The sequence below is a fragment of the Parasteatoda tepidariorum genome, chromosome 5, assembly GCF_043381705.1.
Source record: "Parasteatoda tepidariorum isolate YZ-2023 chromosome 5, CAS_Ptep_4.0, whole genome shotgun sequence".
NCBI classification, from domain to species: domain Eukaryota; kingdom Metazoa; phylum Arthropoda; class Arachnida; order Araneae; family Theridiidae; genus Parasteatoda; species Parasteatoda tepidariorum.
Genome location: NC_092208.1, coordinates 72,431,445 through 72,453,735, shown reverse-complemented (window position 1 = coordinate 72,453,735; position 22,291 = coordinate 72,431,445). Strand labels below are relative to the sequence as shown.

The window sequence follows — 22,291 nt, the reverse complement described above, 5'->3', positions numbered from 1 at the left end:
ACTACTACTTATACTTATGATCAGAGTATTATGCGAAGAAGAATTATGAATAATGTAATTACAATTTAACATAAAAGAAAATCTCATGTTTAAATTAAAGACGAAATTGGGAATATTTCAAAGGAAAAAATATTAATAAATTATAAAAATGATACAACTTAATTTCAATTTAATGGTAGAGAAATTCTATCGTTATAACTTGAAACAAAATTTGGTGCATCTCAATATAATAAATATATCTCAATAATAATAAATTAATAAAAATAATAAAATAAATAAAAATAATAAAATAAATAAAAATATAAATAAATAAAAAACTAAAAGCAGTGAATAAATAAAAATAATGATTAAATAAAAATAATAAAAAGATTAACGGAAAGAATTTATGCTGCTATAGTCACGAAGAAGATAACATTTCAAAGGAAAAGTTAAAAATTTCAACTACTTTTACAAAATTTCTACAACTGCTATAAAAATTTTAAACAAGACAATAGAAGTTTTTAATTAGTCCTTAAAAAGATTTTAGAGAGTTACAAGCGTTGAAATTGATACCGATAGTGCTAAAAAAATTTATTTAACGATACTCATGATCAGAGTATTATGAAGAAGAAGGGATAATTACAATGGATGGAATTGAAGGCCGGGATAGCCTGGTCGGAGGTCGTGGGTTCGATCCTCGCCGGCCGAAGACTCCCCGTGTAGTAAATGGTGACTGATGCACGTTAAATTTGTCGAGTCTCAAAGTCCTCCATGTTCCCATAACAAATCAATACCTCTGGGGGTACTGATCCAGGAGTTTCCTTGTCTTCTGGATTGGTTCAAAATTACAAGGCTACGGAGTTGAACGTAAGTAGTCGTAAACCCATGAAATTGGGTCGGCTGTTCAACGACGGTTATAAAAAATAAAATGGATGGAATTATGGATGATTACAATTTAACAGCAAAGAAAATCTTATGTTAAAACTAGAGATATAATTGGGAACGTTTCAAAGAAAAAAATATTAACGAATTATAAAAATATATGTAATTTCAGTTTAATAATAGAGAAATTCTATAATTTTAACTTGATACAAAAGTTGATGCATTTCAAAGAGAAAAATAATAATAAATAAATAAAAAATAATAAAAAATTAAACGGCAAAAATTTCTATTGCTATAGGCGCGAGATAGATAACATTTCAAAGGAAAAGTTAAACATTTCAACAGCTACTTTTATAAAATTTCTATATCAAAACTAGAAAAACCACAGAAGCCGAGAGTTTAGTATATTCACAGAACAGAACAAGAAATGCCACAGTGGCCGAGGGGGACAAATCAGGGCAAAATGCATTTATGGGTGGAAATGCATTCTACTTGATTTGCCCCTCTCGGTCACTGTGGTTTTTCTTGTTCTCTTTTTCATCGTTTTTCCCTCTCGGCTAGACTGTTTTGTTTTCTTTCTAGTTTTGTTTTGCACCTTAATTTATTTTTCTGTTTTTCGTTGAAAATTTTGTGTTTTATATTTCAAATTACTTTTATTTCTTCTTATTCACGTCTGGTTGTTGTTGTTCATTTATGTCGCACTAGAGCTGTACAATGGGCTATTGGCCACGGTCTGGGAAACATACCTGAGGATGATCCGAAGACATGCCATCACAGTTTTGATCCTCTGCAGAGGGGATGGCACCCCGCTTCGGTAGCCCGACGACCTGCACGCGGAGTCGAGCACTTTATGGTAGCACAGTTTAACGAGGACCAATACCGCACACTCTCGGTCCCTACGCAGACTGATCCAAGTGGTCATCCACCCGCACACTGACCGCAGCCAGTGATGCTTGACTTCGGTGATCTGATGGGAACCATGTCTTAACGATTAGTCCACTGCGGGACTTATTCACGTCTGGCAAATCTTGAAAATGGGTGTCTGTTTTTGAGCGCTTAAAACAAATCAACTGTTATATCCAATTGGTATATTTTTGAAGCGAATGTAGTTTTTAATTGAGTAATATCTAACCGCTTCAGTTTCTTGAGATTATTCATTTAATGTGGTTGTAAAAGTTTAACCAGAAGAGCGGTTTCATAAAAACCAGTAAAAACAAACAAAAAATAAAAAACTAATAATTAAAGTAGTATTTTTCATCATTTAATTTCATAGTTATAGGTTTCAAAAATTTTTTGAATTGTGAGTTAGATTTTTACACTTGCTGCAACAATGTAATTTTTAATTTGTTTTATCAAAAAAATATTTTTAAAACAAATTAAAAATTGCACTGATTTAGAAAACGTAAAAATTTTTTTAACTTATAATTCAGATTTTTTTTTAAATTAATTAATAAATTAATTTTAATTTAATTTAGAAAAATCAGTTAAATACTTTTTTAAAATATGTTTTTGTTCTCTTTACTTTGCATTAAATTTTAATTGGAAAGAATAACAAATCAGACAAAATTGGTTAAAACAAATTAAAATTTCACTGATTTCGCAGATGTAAAAAATTTGTTTTTAACTTACAATTCAAAAAAACTTTAAACTGATTAATGAATTAATTATTATTTAATTTATTAAAATCAGTAAAAAATATTTTTTTAAATATGCTTTTTTTTCACTTTGCGTTTTATTTATTTACTTTTAACTTTTATGAAATTGGTACGACTTATTTTTAAACAATATTTTTAAATGAAAATATCAATCCTATTTAGCATTCACTGTTTTGGGATTTTTATAAAGATTAGCAAAGGTTACCTTTTGAAGTTTTACATTGATAAACTTTACTCTTGTTTCTAATTATATTTAAGATTATCCTTTGGAATAAAAATTTTATTATTTAAAAATTCTAAGATTAAATGCCGATTTTATGCTGTTATAAATCATTACTTAAAATATAGTTTTACAAAAAGAGCTCTGTATACATATTTTTTATTAAAAATTCTTTTAAAAGAATCTTATAAAATCTTGAAATCAATTTATAAAAATATTACATATTTAGCATTAAAAATTTATATTTCTCAAGATAAATGTTTTATTATAATTTTCAAATAATTTCAGATTTTGAGACAAATTGGTGATAATTTTAATCAGTTTGAAATTAATTAGAAAATATTTTTTCTCATTCTCTCTTTTTTATCCCATCAATAGTAAGAACAGGAATTCAGTTTTTTGAGATTTAGTGAAAAAAAAAACTGAAGCAATTTTTGACTCATCGTTAGTTGGAGTTTATATTTTCTAACCCTTTGCTCATTTTTAACTCAGTATTTCATGTGTAGGAAAGAAATGTTCACTAAATTAAATTCCCCACAATTTGTCACTTGTAATGATCTGATTTTGATGGTATCGTTTTTTCTGCTTTTCCTTTTGCCGGAGAAGGGTCACATGGAGGGTTTCGTTTCTCCGCGCGCATGCGCATTAGAGTTTTAATTAAAATTGAAGTTATCATGATGTGAGCGCCATTGCTAGCATCTAGGATAATTTTTCGTTGTTTTATAGTGTTTTAATTGAAGCTGTTTGGATATAAATCCATCGAAACGGCTTCTAGAAAGGGAAGCTAAATGGACAGTACGTCCATTATTACACAAGCTAGCAGGGAAGAGGAACAACTTACAAGTTTTCCTCCCGAAAGAGGTTAGTGCATGATCAAAATGGCGTCTTTCTTGCGTTGTAATATTTAAAATGCATTTATCAATCTTTATTTATGTTTGTATGCATGTGTGCTTTAGATTTCTGCTATTTCATATTATTTTTTCATGTATTAGCTATTTTATATGCTTTCAACAATCTAATCGCATTGCGATGTCGTCAGCATATAGTTTACTGTGATTTTGCGCGCACAGATTGTAGGCTGCGTTTTGACAACAAACATAACGCCTCGCAGATGACGGCATCTGTTAGGCCTAGTTTCAGAAATATTTTCTAATTAACCCTTCCGCTATGCTTCATTTTAAATCCTTTAACGAACGAGGGCACACCATGTTTGTTTTTTTAATGCAAATAATTATTTTTGTAATATAACGCTGCATGTTGTCTTTTAACCTTGACTCTGCACTGTTTTAACCCTTCATTATAAAAATGTATTTAATCGTTGCTGCTAATAATTAAGCGAGTAAAATTTAAAGTTTAAACAACTGAATATTCTTTATTAAAATGACTCGTATCATTTTTGCATCAAAGATTTAAATAGCATTTTAATTTTAGTGATCATTGTTGACATTTCTAAAATAAAGATTTTCTTATTTAATGATTGTACTTAATTTAAATTTACTTTATGTATTATGTTAAATTACGAGTAATGCATTAACAAATTAAATCTTTATTGAAAGTTCTTTGTAAGTAACGCATGCTATGAATTGATATTTATCTCTTCTGATAGTTTCGAACATGTTAAAAATAAGCTAGGAATGATCATATTTTTCAGTATCAATCTCTCCACCTTTCTTGATTTTTATCAACTTAAATGAAATATTTCAATATTAATCACCATAATGAATTGTTTTTTTAAAGTTTTAATATGGTACCTATGCTGTCTGTTAAAGATTTAAAACAAGTAAAAATCTTTATATCAAGGATGCAGCTAGGGAAGATTTCCGTATCGTGATCTGTGGCAGAAATATCGCCAAGTCTTGGCAATTTCCGGGCAGCGGCTTGCGAGAAACTAAAAAAAAACTTTCAGAAAGGAACTAACTCGAAAGGCATAACTCGTAGCCACTCCCGGGCACATATCTACATTTTTTTTTTAAAATAAAATTTTTGATAGTAATTTTTGTGATACTTCTGAATTATTTCCTTACCTTGATCTCTGCCAAAATAATCAAGTCTTGTCAACTTTTGGGCGGTAATCCATGTGAGGACTAACTCATAGCAACTCCCAGTTTATGTTGATATATTTTAAAATTTTTTTTTTGAAAACCATATAGTGTTTTACGTATTGTAGCTTGCTTAACTTATTAAAATACGAAAATGCCCCTGATTTAAGATATTGGATTATGGGTGATCTCATTTTGCAGGGGTCTGTCCAGACATTTTGTGAAAGTTCCATTTTTGTAAAATTGCGAAAAAATTACTCGTAATTTGTGAATATAAAATAAACGTTATGTCACATTCTTTCAACCAGGGTCCTGCTTTTGTGAAGTTGTGCAAATGTTATTGCTAAAAACTTTTTCAAGGAGTTTTTAAATTGTAAAGAGATACAAAATTATTATGCTCAACACTGTAAAATTACAATAATAATAAAAAAAAATTTAAGAGATAAACAGCAATTGCTGCTACTAAATTAGAGATGCAACATACAAATATTTGGTATTTAGCCTATGCTACTGAACACAGAATATTCATTTCGGACGAATAAAGGAAGAAGCATCTACCGTAGACAAAACAACAACTAACTGTCTTCCTCCCCCCCCCCCTGGGAGAGGGTGGTTTATTCGATTAACAAATCAATAATTAAGATAACAAATATGTGAAGGATCCGATTAAAAGATAAATTATTTTGTGAAGGGTCCGTTTTTCTGAAAAGATATTTTGTGAAGGGTCCATTAATGGACCCAAATTTCTCCTAAACAGACCCCTGTGGGTACACTCATTTTGTTTAATTAGGATCATTGCAAATTAAATTCAGCCTGTAATGAGCTGCATTAATTTATGCTTGGTTAAAATAGATTTTTACGACGCTTAATAGATCTAGTTCTAATATAGTTTAGTATGATATGAAGTATATAAAGAAAATAGATAGTTCCGTATCATGATATGTCACATCAGCTATAATCACCCAGGTACCAAGTAATTTAATTGAAACTTTAAGTTCACTGTTTTTTTTTTTTTTTTTTTTTTTTTTTTTTTTTTTTTTTTTTTTTTTNACTATAAGTTAATACCATGTATGAAAAGAGTTCTATATACAAATTTAAAATTCATATAATCTGCTTGACAAATGTAAATATAAAGCATTGTAGAATTTTTTTGGATTGGACTTCTGACAGAAGAATGGTGGATTAATGCCCATCAAATCAACAGAATGCTAAACAACATTCGAATATATATTGTATATCTGGGTGTATAAGTCAACCTTTCAAACTCCTAAAATTTTATGGAAATCGGGAGGTTGAATCAGGAAAATTAAGTCAGATATTTGTTGATAGTCAAAGATCAATGCATGATAAACAATGAGATGAATAACTTCCTATTTGTTCAACTCAAAAACTATTTTTAATTTGTTATATGCAATTAATTTTGCCTTCAAGTGATGTCTCTTGAGGAAAGTTTAACCTTGTGACCTCAGTGCGTTTTTTAATGCATCTTTGAGGGAGGGATACCTCTCATAGCATCCTTATTTGAAGGCAAATTTATCATATCCGAGTTAAACAATGCAATATATTTTTAATTTTAGAATTTTTTATATATATATATATATATTAGTGGGCGACTCAGCATATCAGAAATTGGTCGTCTCATAATTAAAAGTAGGAGTCCCGACTAAATATCTGATGGTATTTTAACATTGCTTCCAGTTATTGAAGGAATGTTAAGACTATAATGGTGTTGATGTAAAAGTAAATAAAATAAATGTAAATAATAAATGTTTAAACATTTGCTTAGATATGGGCAATGTGTTAAGAAAAATAAAACTGTTTAAATACTGTCAGGGGTCTGTCCAGACATTTTGTAAAAGGTCCGGTTTTGTAAAATTGTGATCAAATTACGCGTAATTTGTGAATATAAAATAAACGTTAAGTCACATTCTTTCAACTAGGATCCGTTTTTGTGAATTTGTGCAAATAGGGTCCATTATTGCAAAAAAACTTTTTCAAGGAGTTTTTAAATTGTAAAGACATGCAAGATTATGTTCAACACTGTAAAATTATAATTAAAAAAATTAAATTTTAAATAATAAACAGCAATTGCAGCTACTAAATTAGTGATGCAATATACAAATATTTGGTATTTAGCCTATACTGCTGAACTCAGAATATTAATTTCGGACAAATAAAGAAGCGTCTGCCGTAGACAAAATTTAGTTTTAGTTCGTTTACATCTGTCTTTCTCCCCCCCCCCTTCCTGGGAAGGGTTTATTCGATTAACAGAACAATAATGAAGATAAGGTGAAGTGAATAATGAAGATAAGGTTTGTGAAGGGTCCGATTAAAAGATAAATTATTTTGTGAAGGGTCCATTTTTATGAAAAGATATTTTGTGAAGGGTCCGTGAACGAACCCAAATTTCTTCTAAACAGACCCCTAACGGTACTATTTAGTACAGTATGCACACCAAGGCTCAAAATTAAAGTTGTCCCTGCCATTGCATGTACTACTAGGTTCCGTTTCGGCATGTATTTTTTAAAATCTTTTTTTGTCTTGCTGGGCATGCAAGTACTCAATCGGAAATATTAATGAAGCATCCCTCAAATTTTGATGAAAATCGCAAGATATTTAATTAAATGGGACGGGGGGAAAAAAACTGCACCAAAAAGACCATAATTGATTGATCACTATGCATGTTTTCTATGCATGTTTATTTATAAATGCTTCATATTTATAATAGCTAATAATTATCCTTACACTAAAATTTTGGGTTTTTGAAGTGATGGATTAAACTATGGTTTTAAGACCAGATAAACCTCAATTATTAAATACTTTCCAACCCTGCTGGCAAGGGATGTGAAAATTTTAAGATTTATCAAGCCCTGGTGCTCATTATTTTAGTCTAGCCTTTTTTTTTTCTTTACTTCTGCTGGAGGTTTTCCATAATTATTTACAGTGCCATCCCTAAGCTTCATTTTGGTTGTGGGTCTTTTTTTGCTGCAGTATTTTGCTAAGGTTTATTAATTTTTTTAAATAACTGTTCAGATATAAATATGTTTCATGGTTTTCACTTTTTATCATTCAACTTATCTATGCTTATATTTTTAATTTAAAGTTCGCAAAAATTTAAAATTGTTATGAATATCTTTTTGTATTTTTCCTTGCATTTGAATGATGGATTAGTTTTTGATATTTGGATATTGTTTATACAGTTCCCTATCACTTTGAGATATTGTTTAGTTTTTCTGTGTCTCAGTTTTTTTGTTGTTTATTTTAGAAGTTTAATCATTCATTATTTAGTTCTGTATTGTAATTTTCAGTTTTTTTTATTTACTTATTTAAATGTCACAATTTTAATTTAGCTGGTTTCTTTATATCTTTTGTGATTTTTATTGGGGTATGCTAAGAATAATCACTAAGCTGTCAGAGAAACTCAGAATTTTATAATTATATATTTATTATTATATATACTTTTTTTTTTTTTTTTTTTTTTTTTAATTTTNTTTTTTTTTGAGTTTATAAAGCAGAGGTAACTTTCCCTATATCAATTTAACCAAAAATTTTGAAAATATTTAAGACATGTGGTTGTAATTTCTTTGTTTTGTATTTTAATAGCTAGTTCTTAAATATGTAATAATGGTAAATTTTCGTTAAAATTTTATGTTTAAAATAAATACGATGCAATTGTTTCTTGTTAATGCATCTTTGTAGCAGAATTTTTAATTGTAAACCCGAAGTTCCATACATTTGTTTGTGACACCGGTTAGATAGGTTTAGTATATTCACAAACAATAAATAGTGCAAAATTTATGCTTACTATTGATATAGAAAAAATTATTGTAATTTAAACTAAATTTAATCGTATACTAAAAATTCGCATGTTTTATAAATAAACTTGTTTATAATATATATGTTTTATAATTAAACTTGTTTTATAAAACTTGTAGGATCAAAATTAAGTGGTTTAGTTTGTAAACTAAATTTTAATATTTTTCTTGAATTTTTAAATTTTTTCTTTTTTTTATCAAGCACTAAGTAAAAATTATCTGTATATCGGAATACTTAACTAATTAATCGGTGGATAATTATAATGATTAATTGGTTAATTAGTATTACTAACTTTTTAAAAAAAATCTAATAGAGATATGTAAGTAAACCAGTGAAAATTTATACAGACATGAAATATCTGTGTTACAGGTCCTTGGGACCAGTCCACAACGTTTATTCTGTTCAAAAGATTATAAAGGGGAATGGGTAAAAACTTAAAATGACCAATACAATTGTTTAGGAATAAGTATTAAAAAAGAATAGCTTAAATTTAAATAAATTAATTTAATGTAGACCAGAAAGTTAAGTTTGATACAGAATTTCAAAATCTATATAATCTATTTAAAAGAATCCATATAATCTATCTATTAGCTATATAATTTAAAGAATCTATTTCTATATAATATCTATTTCGAAGTATTCATGAATTTAAATAGGATATTTTAACAGTTCTTCATCAGTAAAATATTCTGAATGACTACAGTTATTTAATTTTCTAAAAATTTCAATTTCTACAGTTATTCATCTCATAATCAAAAGGGGAAAGAAAAAAAAAATCATTCTAAAAATTTGCTCAAACATTGTGCTTGTGTGGGTGAAAAACTATAATGTTGAAAATAACCTAAGCAGCCATTCACAAATTATGTGTTTAAGAAGAGTGTATTCTATATTTTTATTTATTAATTTTTATACAGTTTATATTTTTATTTATTAATTTTTATGCAGTTTAAATTTTTTTTATTAGAATGCGACCAACAAATTTAAGCTTGAAAATAAAATTGGAAAAAATGATACTTAACTGCTTTGTTTCTAAACTGCAAGTATATTTTTGTTTAATGTAGGGTGATATTTGATAAATGATAGGGTTGGAGCTGTAGTGAAGTGTGACATTTTGTAAAGTTAAAAAAGAGTGATCAAAAATATTGAAAAAAAAAGTATATGTTCTGTCATAAATAACATTTATTGCCCCTAAGAACTTGATAATAATAGAAAAGATTGTCTTCCATAAATTTGTTCCAACGTTTTTAGATTAAAAAAATTTTCAATTTACCTTTATAACATGGTTACATTAAGAAACAAATGCTTTTTAAATCAAATACATTACTTTCTATAGATTTGAGTTTTTATTAGCACACAACGGCAGCAGACAGATAAGCAGGTTTGACTGTTTATTTAAAGTTACAGGCGGATATCTATCTACATGAAATGTTTTTTTTTATTTTTACATATTCATAAAATAAATCCCCCCCCCCCAAAAAAAACCCTATTAACTTATATTTACGTTTTGTAACACTTCAAAAGTGTTCAATTCTAATTGTTTGTAAATGTAAATAAGAATTGAACACTTTTTGTTTAATGTTAATTCTTGACACGTTTGTTTAATGTTAATTTGAACACGTTAGTTTAATGTTAATTCTACAAAGGAATAAAAAGAAGAAAAAAAAAATCGGCTTTCGAGGCATGGTTTACATAATGTAACATTAAATGACGAAATCTAGAATTTAAACCAAATTGGTTAAATGCTTTTCGAAAACATTTAAAAAAAAATTTCCGCTTCAGTCGAGTATAAATAATTTTCTTTATTTAGAATTATCTTTGACTGTGCGAGTTAACAAAATATTTTGCAATTTGAAATATTGCATAAACGCCAAGGACCTCTAAGCTTTCAGCTTGTAATTGTGCTTAAATATTGTGACCATATTTTTCATTTAGTGCATCTCTGCTATTTATTGTAACTCTGGCCAACAAAAATTAGGCTTTGAAAATAGGAGAATCGAAAGAGGTTACTTTAATTTTTGGATGATATCAAAATTTTATAAACTTCTTATTTAATGAAATAGTTATTTTTTAATTGTTAACTTTTATTACTATTTTCCATCATTTCTCAAATTTTTATCGAATTTCATTTATTTTTTCTTAAAATTTATACATACAATTTTTTTAAAAATAGTAATTTATAATTGAAAAGAACTAAACTAAACAAAAATATTTTTCTTTCCTTAGAGGGGAACGCTATCTAAAAAATATTTAGGTTAAAAAAGTATTGCATATTCCTGCCTAGGTAGGACAAATAAACTCAACCCTTTGGAATAAGTCATTTTCATTTGTTCTAGAAAGCTAGAGTTTTTTCTTCTTCGTTTTCCTAAATTGTTTACCACTTAAACAAGCTTCAGGAGTATTTGATCTAAGCCACATTATGGGGCTGTTATGAATAAAGGAATTTTTTTTTTATTGTTGTGACAGTAGAAATATCAATTATTTTTTAAACAGAGGACATTTACGCATTTGTTCCGATTAAATTTACGCATGAATAGATTTATATAGTTTTTTTTTTCAATTCAACTTCAAGATTTTAACCTTGACTGGCCTTGTCTCTCTGTGCTCTACTGTTGCGGAGACAATGGAAGAGGACACTTTTGACAGTTCTGTAACAAATTGCGCATTTTACATAATGCTGCATTGCTTCTCTGGTTTTATGGTATTCCTTTCTCGGTCTGTAATATGAGCTTTGGATATTTTTCTTCATGCTGAACACGAGGCGCACTATTGTTTTTGTTTTGAGAAAAATGCCATTAAAGCAAAGCTCAAGATGCTTTCGGACATTTTAGTGTGCATTCTATGTCATTTTAACTGTGTGCTGTCTTTTTTAACTTTTTTTTATTAGGTGTTTTCGATGTTATTGGCATGTAGAGAATTTCGTTGCGAAAATTGACGGCTTTATGTATTTCTATTATTCTTTTTGTCGTGTTGTGTGCTTCGAAATGTTATCAATGTATGCGCTTAGCTTCTGTTAAAAAATTTGAGAATTAATGTATCGAAGATATTTAGTACTAAAACTTAAAATTCTGCACTTTTACATGTGTATGTTCTGTGCGCGAAGTTACTACAAAACAAAATATCACCTATGTTATTTATGAATGAGCTTAAGTATTTGTAATGCTAGTAACATTTTTTAAGTTACTAGCATTACAAATTTTAGTTTGAATTTGAAACTAAAAAACGAGCTATTTGATAATATGCTCACAAGAATTGCATTGCAACAAGAATTTTATTATTATACAGAAGACCTTAAAAACTAAAAAATGCTATGTTGGGTCAGGGTCAAATCATAATTAAAAATGCGATTTAAATAACTTGATTTTTTTTTTAAAGTCATTGATTTTAATCAATTGCGTTTTTTTTTAAAGAAAATAATTGATTTAAACCAATTGTTTCTTTTTTTTTTAAATCATTAAATTGAAAATATTTTTTATAAATATATTCTTTAGGATGCGATTCTTTTTGTAGTCTGATTTGATTGATAATGAAGAATTAATGAAAGGGTAAATTATATTTCAAAATAGACCAATAAAATAAAATTAGGTACTAGAAATGGCATAGAGTTGCATTAAACTGTCAAATTATAATTTGTTAGATTATAATTGTTTATATAATAATTTGCTGGTAATAAACCTAATTTTATCCTTTTAGTTTAATGTATAGTTGAATGCTTGGTGTGTTTTTAAAATATATTAAATACGTAGTTAATGCTAACAAATATTGACTTGTTCTACCCAGAACTACCAATATTTTTTTCTTCTTTCTAATCTACACTAATTTACTCTTTATTGGATATCCAACTTACAATTTGCTTTCCTATCTTGAAAATCTTAGGATGTTTAGATTGAATAAAAATAATCGTGATTTTTATTTATTCAGTGATTAGTTAGTAATAATAATTGTTGAAGTATTTTGGTGATAAATATAAACTATTTTGGCTGTATTAACGTTTATAAATAATATTACTACTGTTAATACATTTTATTTGATAATTTGGATGATAAATATAAAAAAAATTAAAAAGATCTGATTTAAATAAAATAAATCAACCGTGAAATTTTTTTATCATTAATTTCTTATACTTGTTGAGGCTACGTAAAGCTGCAATCATAAAAAATCTTAAATGTATTTAATTTTATTTGAAAGTGATTTGATTCACTCGTTTGTATTTATAATTAATTTTTTTGCTCATAAGTGCAAATAATGAAGAAAAAAAATGTATATCTGTTGCATGTAATTATATCTAAGCAAACATAAGTTTCAGATTAGAAAGTAATTTATTTCGGCTGAGCAGCTCGGTTTACATAGAAATAAATAAATTCTAAAAAATTTAAAAAAAAAAAAAAAAAAAAAAAAATCCTTCACTAACTANAAGGAAAGAAAGAAAGAAAAAAATCCTTCACCGTGAAAGTTAATTTTTATTATTACTAAGAAAACAAGTTTTGTTTTTAGAGTTAATAACACGTTAACAGATTAATTTGATGATCGTGGTTTGGATTTTTGAGATTATAATTTTTATTTATCTTCAATTTTGGAAGTGTCCTTTTTTCCCCATTTTGTGAGAAATCTCTTTCGCATTTAGCCTTAAACGTAACTTTCGAAACGAATTGCTTATAATTAATTTTAGGCTTGCGCCGAGAAAATAAGTATACACAGACGTAGAAAAACCATTAAAACAAACTAATAACAAGATTAATAATAAATTATATAAATAAACATATTCGCATTTTCTGATCTTAATAAAAAAATCTTCTAAAATACATTTTTTCCTCTTATTTATATTTTCTTTATTTATATTTTCTAGCCCAAGTTGAAAAATTTGAAAGTGACATGCTTCCCTAAAAGGTTAGCCTTCCCTGGTGCTGAAATTAAAGTAGAATATGTGTTGTCGCGTAATACTCCTTACAAATTCATAAATGTGTTACCCTTGACAACTAAAAATAATTCTACTATTGATTCAATAGGTACAAATTCTATTCTGAACATTTTCCCAGTTCCTAAATAAAGAATCGATTTGATCTGCTATTGGCTAATCCTTTGTTTTGATCGACTCATTCAGCAAAATAGTTTCTTTTTACCATTTATCTTGTCAATAAACCTCCTTCGCTCTTTAAATAATGAAAGATTTGGATGAGTGATATGTGATTTATACCACGCAGTAGTAAAGCGACAAAATATAGTTAACAACTCAGACGTCGGATACACCTTTTCGACCTTGACGAGACTCACCAATAAAATGTCATCAGATTGTTTATCTTTCGGGTTCAACTTGTCAATGAAAAAAGAAAACACGTGACAAATAAACTAGTCATTGTTAAAAAATTTAAAAAAAAAAAAAAAAAAAAAAAAAAACGTAGTTTTCTTAGCTTTTTATTTTTTACTCATCTGCATCAATTAGACTCATCTCGAGAAAATTTTGGTTCCACGCTTTATTTGTTCGCATCCTACCTTTTACCTCAGATTTAGTCTGTAACAAAACTATTTTGTAAGATTCGAAAAAATTTACGCGATTCCGATTATTAAAAAGTTATGCCCTAAATTGATCGAATAAAAAATAAGTAAATCAGTCAAATTTTTATAATTTTTTATGTAAAAATTTTTTTATTCGATTGAGTATTGTGACTATTTTTTAAATTGCAATTTATAAAATTAATTTATTAAATTTGAACGTTTTTGAGGTTATGGTCTATTTCTTTTTCCACTAATGGCTCTTAAACCTATAATGGGCCGAAATAGCCTTGTTGGTAGAGCCCATGTCCATCAGATCGTGAGTTCGATCCACGTCGACCAAATACTTCCCTTGTAGTAAATGGTGAGTGGTGCACGTTAAGTCTGTCAGGTCACAAGGTTCCCCATGTTCCCATAACATATCATACCTCTGGGAGTAAGGGTAAGGTCCTTGGATTGTGGAGGTTGACCGTTCTCTGTTTCAAGTCAAAATTACGATCTGCGGATGAATGAATAGATGTATGAATGAGTCCGCTCTATAAACTGGTTGTTAAAAGTTAGTTTAAAAAATAATTTAATGTACCATAGTTTGTTTATTCATCTTTACTAAATTTTCTTGTGATGTTAATGCATGTTTTGATAGTGTGCGTATGCGATGTTGATGTCTAGCTTTTTTCTTCTCGTACAATATTTTATATTGTAAATGCATTTGTTATGATTTATTTCTTCAACTGTTATAATATAACATATAATTTCAAGTTAACATTTACTTTGTAATAATATCAATATTTTCTTATGCTTTGGAGAAAATTTCAGTATTTCAAATTTTGATGAAAATTTCCGAAGTCAATACTCCCAGAAAAGTCCTCAATCGAAATCGAACGTTTCTTTTACCGACTTTACAACTCAGATAAATATTCAAATTTTGTCGTCTGTTTGTTGAACAACGTTTTCGGAGATTCAAAAGAAAACTAGTTGAAATTTCGAGCGAGTATAATAATTATGATTGTCATGCTGTTTGATTTCTCTATGATAGCGTTCACGTCAAATGATGCTGCTGTTTCCGTGTTTTTATTTTTGTTCTTCTGCCAAATTTATCACCACACCGCGAAGGGCATCACTTAAAAATAAGAGGATATCTTGAAAAAAGACATTAAGTTCATCTCTTACTTCGTCCAAGATTTTTAGATTCGAAATTTGATGCGAGATATTTTCAGTTGTGTGTGGCAAGCGATTTAATTGATGTGCGAGGCTGCTGTTGGACACTAAAATATCATTCTTTTTATTTATAGATGAATGAAAAGCTTTTGAAAATGTGAGACTGAAAAAATACGCATACTCGTTTATCTAAAATAACGGTACCCAATTTCACTAAGTGACCGACTTTCTATCGGCAGAACCCCAACCTTTTTAAAAAATTATATAACGACAATTTTAAGCGTATTAACCTATAAAAGATTTTTAAAAATATTTAAAAACTGGAATTATTCTTTCATCGTTTTATCATAATTATGTTTTTTGTTCGACAGTTGATTTCGTAGTCCTATAGCTGTTTCTAGTTCTGAATTTGTGTATGTTGAATAAACGTATAATGAAAATGAAACAAATCATGGTTTTCCGTTGAAGTTATAGTTAAAAAGAAATGTTATTAATTATTATTTATATTATGCTATTATAGTTAATTATATTTTCCTTATTAACGAATTTAGTTATTTTATTTTGATTAGAAAATTGCAATGGGAAATACTAATGCAATTTTTCATAAATGCATGTCTTTTTCATAATTTATTCATGATATTGTAATAAGAAAAAATATTCTTTATACAAAAGTAAATGCAATTTTATTTTCATTGTCATTTTGCTTTAAACAATTCCATAACGGCAACCGAAATATTATTTAAATAATCGATTATTGTATCTAAATATAAATAAAAGGTTTCATTGCTGATTAAGGGGAAAAAAAGTAAAAATTCTGGGAACTCTTGAAACCCTTTCATGGAGGGTTTCTCGGAACAACATTTGGGATCCGTTGATCAAGAATTTATATATTTTTATTTACATATCAGGGGTCTGTCCAGACATTTTCTGAAAGGTCCGTTTTTCTTGAAATTGTGAAAAAATAACTCGCATTCTTTCAACCAGGGTCCGCTTTTATGAATTTGTGCAAATAGGGTCCGTTATTGCGAAAAAAAGCTTTTTCAAGGAGTTTTTAAATTGTAAAGATATACAAGATTATGCTCAACACTGTAAAATTATAATTAAAAAAAATTACATTTTAAAAAATAACCAACAATTGCTGCTTCTAAATTAGAAATGTAACATACAAATATTTGGTATTTAGTCTATACTGCTGAACGCAGAATATTCATTTCGGACGAATAATGGAAGAATCGTCTGCCGAAGACAAAACTTAATTCGTTTACATCCATCTTTCTTGTTTTCTGCCCTGGGAAGGGTTTATTCGATTAGCAAAACAATAATGAAGGTAAAAAAATTTATGAAGGGTCCGATTGAAAGAAAAATCATTTTTGTGAAGGGTCCGTTTTTATAAAAGATATTTTGTGAAGGGTCCGTTAACGGATTCAAATTTCTTCTAAACAGACCCCTGATGATTTATTTTAATTATTTTCAGAAATTTGATAGAAAATATAAAAGCTTATTATGGTCTTTTAAAGAGAAATTTAGGTCCTAACTGATCCGTCATAAATTATTTTTTCTTAATTATATTTGTGAAGAGTCAGTTAATATCTGAAAAATTAACTCTAATTATGAAATATGGAACGATTGTGCACATTTCCTGATAAATTATTATGGTTTATCCTTAAAAATCATAACCCCACTTTTAATAAAACTACAAGTAGAGTCTGTATTTTTATGACAAAAGAGAATTTTATGACGTAATAAATAGATGCTGGAATTTCACGTGACCCGTATAAAACAAGTTTTATTTTTATTTAGAGTCTCGTGTTTACATTCGTTAGAGTCCAGTGAAAAATGAAACGTTACATTTTTATAATTCTCCAAATCCCATTCGTTGGATTTATTTTTAACTCAAATTGGAATCGAGCTTTGCCCATGGCTGTGACACTAGAACAGCTTTTAATTTCACCCTCCAGCATAAAGCAGAACCTGTCTAGCCGCGTGTTGAGTTTTTGTCCAACATATGAGTAGTGCATTCAGTGGTTACCGAAACAGGTTTTCCTTATATGTTTGAATATGTAATCTGCAGTTTCTGTTTCGGTATTGCGTGGAGGGAGGATTTAATAATGTCTTATCGATGAATCAGCGCTAAAGGAAAAGTCTATGAGTTTTAATTTTTGTTTTGTTTGAAATTAATAAAATATTGTCGATTTACAAGCGAAGCACATTAACTCAAGATTTGCTAGTTATAAGCATTTTTATTATTTGCCTTTGAAATTATAATTCTTAAATTAGTGAAATTAAATTTTTAACTAGTAAAATTATTTCCATAACTTTTATATTTATTTATTATTTTTTCTTCAATTGCCTTAAATCATCGACCTAGCTGTTTCACTTTAAAGCTATGATATATTTATTTCACTTGTTACACACACAGGGCTGCTTGTGCTCCGGAAAAAATCCGAATTTCCGGACTTTTCGCTAACAGTGATCCGGAGATCGAAGTCCAGGCGTTTAAAAAAATCATTGATCACAGAAGTTTCCGGAAATCAAAGTTTCAAAGGTGGAACTTAAAAACGCAGTTTATTTTATTTGTTTGTAAGGGAGAGCCAGAGATATACTTTATAAGCCTATATTCATGGTTAATATTCATTTTTTTTTTATCAGTAAATAGTTGTTATAATCATAAACTCAAGAAAGAAAGACATATTTGTAAATTTTAATTACTTCTCCAGGTCATCATAGGTATGTGTAAATGGTATAGGTATGTGTAAAATTNAAGAATCGTCTGCCGAAGACAAAACTTAATTCGTTTACATCCATCTTTCTTGTTTTTTGCCCTGGAAAGGGTTTATTCGATTAACAAAATAATAATAAAGATAAACAAATTTGTGAAGGATCCGATTAAAAGGAAAATCATTTTGTGAAGGGTCCGTTTTTATGAAAAGATATTTTGTGAAGGGTCCGTTAACGGACCCAAATTTCTTCTAAACAGACCCCTGCTCATTAAATCAAGATTTTCCAGTTTTGATTTATTTATTTATTTTTTTTTTGTATGAAATTCCATTGCATTGCTGAAGTTGAGTTGAACAGCTGAAACTAATTAAAATTTTTTATTTTATTTGGGTAACATTTATTCTATTTTTAATTTTTTTTTTTTTTTTTTAAAGTCTCAGAACTATAATCATTGAAGCATATTTCACTTGTTATAAGTGATTAAATTTTAACTGTAAGCAATAAAAAATTACAGTGATTAGATTGGTTGTGTCATAATCAGACATCATTCTAAGGCAACCTATTACATAAAATTTTTGTTTAATTGTGATAAAAAAGTCGTAGAGCATGCAGAAATTTCAGAGTTAAATTTTTTAAAAATAATTCTTGCAATTTTATTATAAAGGGAATTATGGTTGTAAGTATATTGCATAATATACTACTGGTCTGTTAGCATGAAAGTACCAAACTAATCAAGGCTGGTTGTAACGATATTTTAGTTAGATTTAATGTATAAATGAAAAGCGGTTATGCTACTTTCCATTCTTTAACATGCTGGTTAGCTCCTACAAATTTTGCAGATTTTCCATTTAAGATTATTTTGAATTTTTTAGAAGCATTAATATGAAAAATGTAACCTATTGTGGTTCTCAATTTTCTTTTTTATAAATACTGACTGTCTCATCTAAACTGCAGGCACTGTAAGTTTCATTAAGTAAATGTAAAAAATAAATAAGTTCTTGAATAAAGATGAGTTGAAATTAAAATGAGGAAATAGCATTGATCATTTATTGATGATTTTGTATACATTTTGATCTAAAAATGTTTTATTGTAATGTTATTATTATTGCATAATTTGAAACTTAATTGCAAACTTAATTAATGTTATTCCAGATTATAAAATTTTTTGCTTTTATCGATACCTGTAGGAATTTAATTGATGCTTTTCTATTGCTGAAAAACAATTCTTTTATCTGAGCATTACAAATACATTTAAAAATTATATTTTAAACCTCTTATCAATGCCAGTGAGAAGTTAAATTAAACGAATCAATTAGAAAGCATTTGGGTTTTAAGCTCTTGATTTAATGTCAAAGCATTGGTAGGTTTAAGATTCCTATTTATGTATAACTAAATATAATTTTTTCTTTATTTTAGCTTTAACGTCTGTGAAAAAACCCAGACATAAAGGCTTCCTCAATACTCTACTCTGTTGCTTTGGTGCAAAATCGAAGAGACCAAACCCACCAATCCATGCTGAAAGTAACCAAGACGTAAAATCTAGCACTAGATCATCTAAGGTAAACTTTCACATGGCATTTACTTTTCATTTTAAGATTATTTTAAATTTTTATGTTTCACTGCAATTGGTTTATCAATTTTGTAGTGTGTGTGCTCTTTTGGAACAATGATAAAAACTATGTTTTTAAGTTTTGTGTCAAAATTATAACTGAAATATATTAACTTAAATAATTTTAAATTCTTATTTCACACATATAAATATTATATAATAAAGAGGGCAAGCTTCCGAGGCTGTTTTGTGTCTACCTTAAGTAAGAACTGTTCCAATTGTTATGCATATTAATAATTTTTAAAAAAAAAGCATTATTTACTTAATTATTCAAGAAGTAGTTAATAGCATGTGGTAATCAGTAAAGATGCTGCACAAGGCATCAATACTGTTTTTAACTATCATAAAAAATGTAATATTTCAGGGTAGTCATCTGTCAAAAAGTTATTGAAGTGGTAGTTTAAAACATAGTTTCTGCTATCAAATCAAAAACTTGCTAGTTGTGACGTTTAGTAAAATTCTTCCAATTGTTAAAGGAATTTTTGTCACCTAGTTGAAATAGTAACAATTCTTTCAAAGAATGAACAAGACTTGTTAATGTCAATAAATTGATGATTCTCAATAAATTTTAGGTTAGGTGAGATCCCCTTCTAACAGAAAAGTACCAACTTTTTAAATTCATTTTTTCTAAAAGGAACCTAAAATAGGTACTGTGATAGGTTTTTTTTATGGCCCAGAAAGTTTCCACCGTGTTTTTTTTATTTTTTTTAAAAAACTTAATAAAGAAAGCAAGACCAGATTTTTGTTCAGTTGTTATAACTCCATTTGGATACCTTGTTTTAGAAATTCATATATAGTTTCACAGTGAATTATGTTATGACAGTAATGTTTATTGATGTGTTTTAAATATTTCCTTCATGAAATTTTTTTTTTTTAATTTGAACATCTCGCAATAGTTTTATTATTTTTAAGTTTAAATATATTTTTCTGTTAATTTTAATTTAGTTTGCATTGTAAAAAAATTATGTTAATATCTTGACAATCAAAGTTAGGTTAGTGATTTTGAAATAAGAACACGAAGGTTCAATTTCTCTGGTTTTTTTATTGTTTTAAAGGGCTTCCTTCCTCAAGATAAACACCTTCTTCCGCAGGTCAAACATCAAGATGCTCACAAGATGTGCCTCGTCATCGACCTTGATGAAACTCTTGTTCATAGTTCATTTAAGGTAATTTTTCGTTTTTATTTAAAAAGTACTTTTAAAAATTGCATGTCAGCATTGTTAGATATTTTGTTCATTTAAGTTTTATTTTGTTTTGAGTATGTTCGTAATGATTTTTAAAATTACACAAATCAGAACACCAGAAGGTTTACAGAAGATATTTCTCTTTTTTAAAAAAAATATATATTTCCAAGGGGAGATCTAATTAAAAGTGGCAACTTAATTAAATTTTTTTTATTTGTTTGTTATTTTTTTCATAAATGTTGAGTATTCAAATAAAATTATCTATGTTGCATTATCTAGTTTTGGACAGTTTAATTATTAAGAAGGACTAAAGCTAACTAGTTTAAATTCAAAATCTTTCAATAAATTAATTTTAAAAGATGCAAATCCACAAAACTATGTACTGTGGGTTTTAATTTGTTTGCGTTTGCTCGTTCAATTTAGTTTGTGTTCAAAACCTTGCCAACTCTGTATGTAATGTTATTTAATTGGATAACAATGCAATGTATTTTTTTGCAGCTTTTCCAACTTAATGTAGATTTTCCATTCAATATTGTACTTTGAATCATTATATTTTTATGTTATTCTGACTGGAGTTAGTTGTTGTATGCCTTAAGGAATTTCAAATATGTTTATATAGTGTGGTTTGCAATGCAACTTGATGTAACTTTTTATAGCGCAGTTGAATTATTTTTATTGAAAGTAATTTTCTAATTTAAAAAAAAATTTATCAGTGCTTTTGAAATTCTTGTTCATTAATTTTGTACGCATTTTTTTTTTCTTGGAGGATAATTATAAATCTTTGCATTTGCTAAATAAAAATTTTTGTAATTAGCATAAAAGTTTGTTTTGCGAGTTTTTTTTCGCTTATATTATTTTTAAAGCTAATTCTTTTTATATATATTAATAATATATTAATTTTCTAGCCAATTAGTAATGCTGATTTCATAGTTCCTGTGGAAATTGATGGAGTTATTCATCAGGTAATTTATTTTTGTGTATATTATGCATTATGATAAACTTAGACATGTGATTTTACCGCTAATTTGCTGAATTCTGATAATTTCAAGATCGATGATTCAGATTTCCACAAATAAAAAATGTATTTTCCAATAAAATTTTTGCAGAATTTTGATCAACATATGATAGTATGACACCAGTTATGAATGAGGATTTTGTTACAAATTCCGATTTGTAACAAAATTTATGCATCACAGCAGTATTTCTATTTAGCCCTAATGAAGTGAATAATAGTGCAATGTTTTTATTCTGACTTTACAACTCATAAATTTCAAATAGCATATTTAATTATTTGGTTTTTGAAATCATGAATCCATTGTTTCTTTCTTATGCTGTTACTGTTACAGCTTGTTTCCACATGATTTTTAAAATCATGATATTAAAAAAAGTTTTTCTTTCTTTCCAAATCTGAGAATATTTTGAAACCCCTCATACAGTGTAACCCCTAATTTACGTTGTCTGTTTTGTATGTCCCCCGTTCTACTTGTCCGTGAAAATTGCCAATAATGTTAAATTATCCTGGATTTACGTTATCTTTTCTTAAG

The 22,291-nt window shown here is 27.8% G+C and overlaps 2 protein-coding genes across 3 annotated transcripts in view; both read left to right on the top strand.

The window, feature by feature from the left end:
* Positions 1–22,291, top strand: part of LOC139424774 (uncharacterized) — a 183,533-nt gene that overhangs the window by 52,601 nt on the left and 108,641 nt on the right. The window lies entirely within an intron of this gene.
* LOC107440738 (CTD small phosphatase herzog) overlaps positions 3,318–22,291 on the top strand; it is a 34,061-nt gene continuing 15,087 nt past the window's right edge. The window contains exons 1-4 of one of the 2 annotated variants that reach the window (XM_016053743.4): positions 3,318–3,597; positions 19,371–19,513; positions 20,619–20,729; positions 21,653–21,709. In XM_016053743.4, the coding sequence (XP_015909229.1) occupies positions 3,525–3,597; positions 19,371–19,513; positions 20,619–20,729; positions 21,653–21,709 (384 nt within the window). In that variant the 5' untranslated portion in view covers positions 3,318–3,524. The remainder of the gene's footprint in view (positions 3,598–19,370; positions 19,514–20,618; positions 20,730–21,652; positions 21,710–22,291) is intronic. The other variant, XM_016053744.4, reaches the window with a different exon arrangement.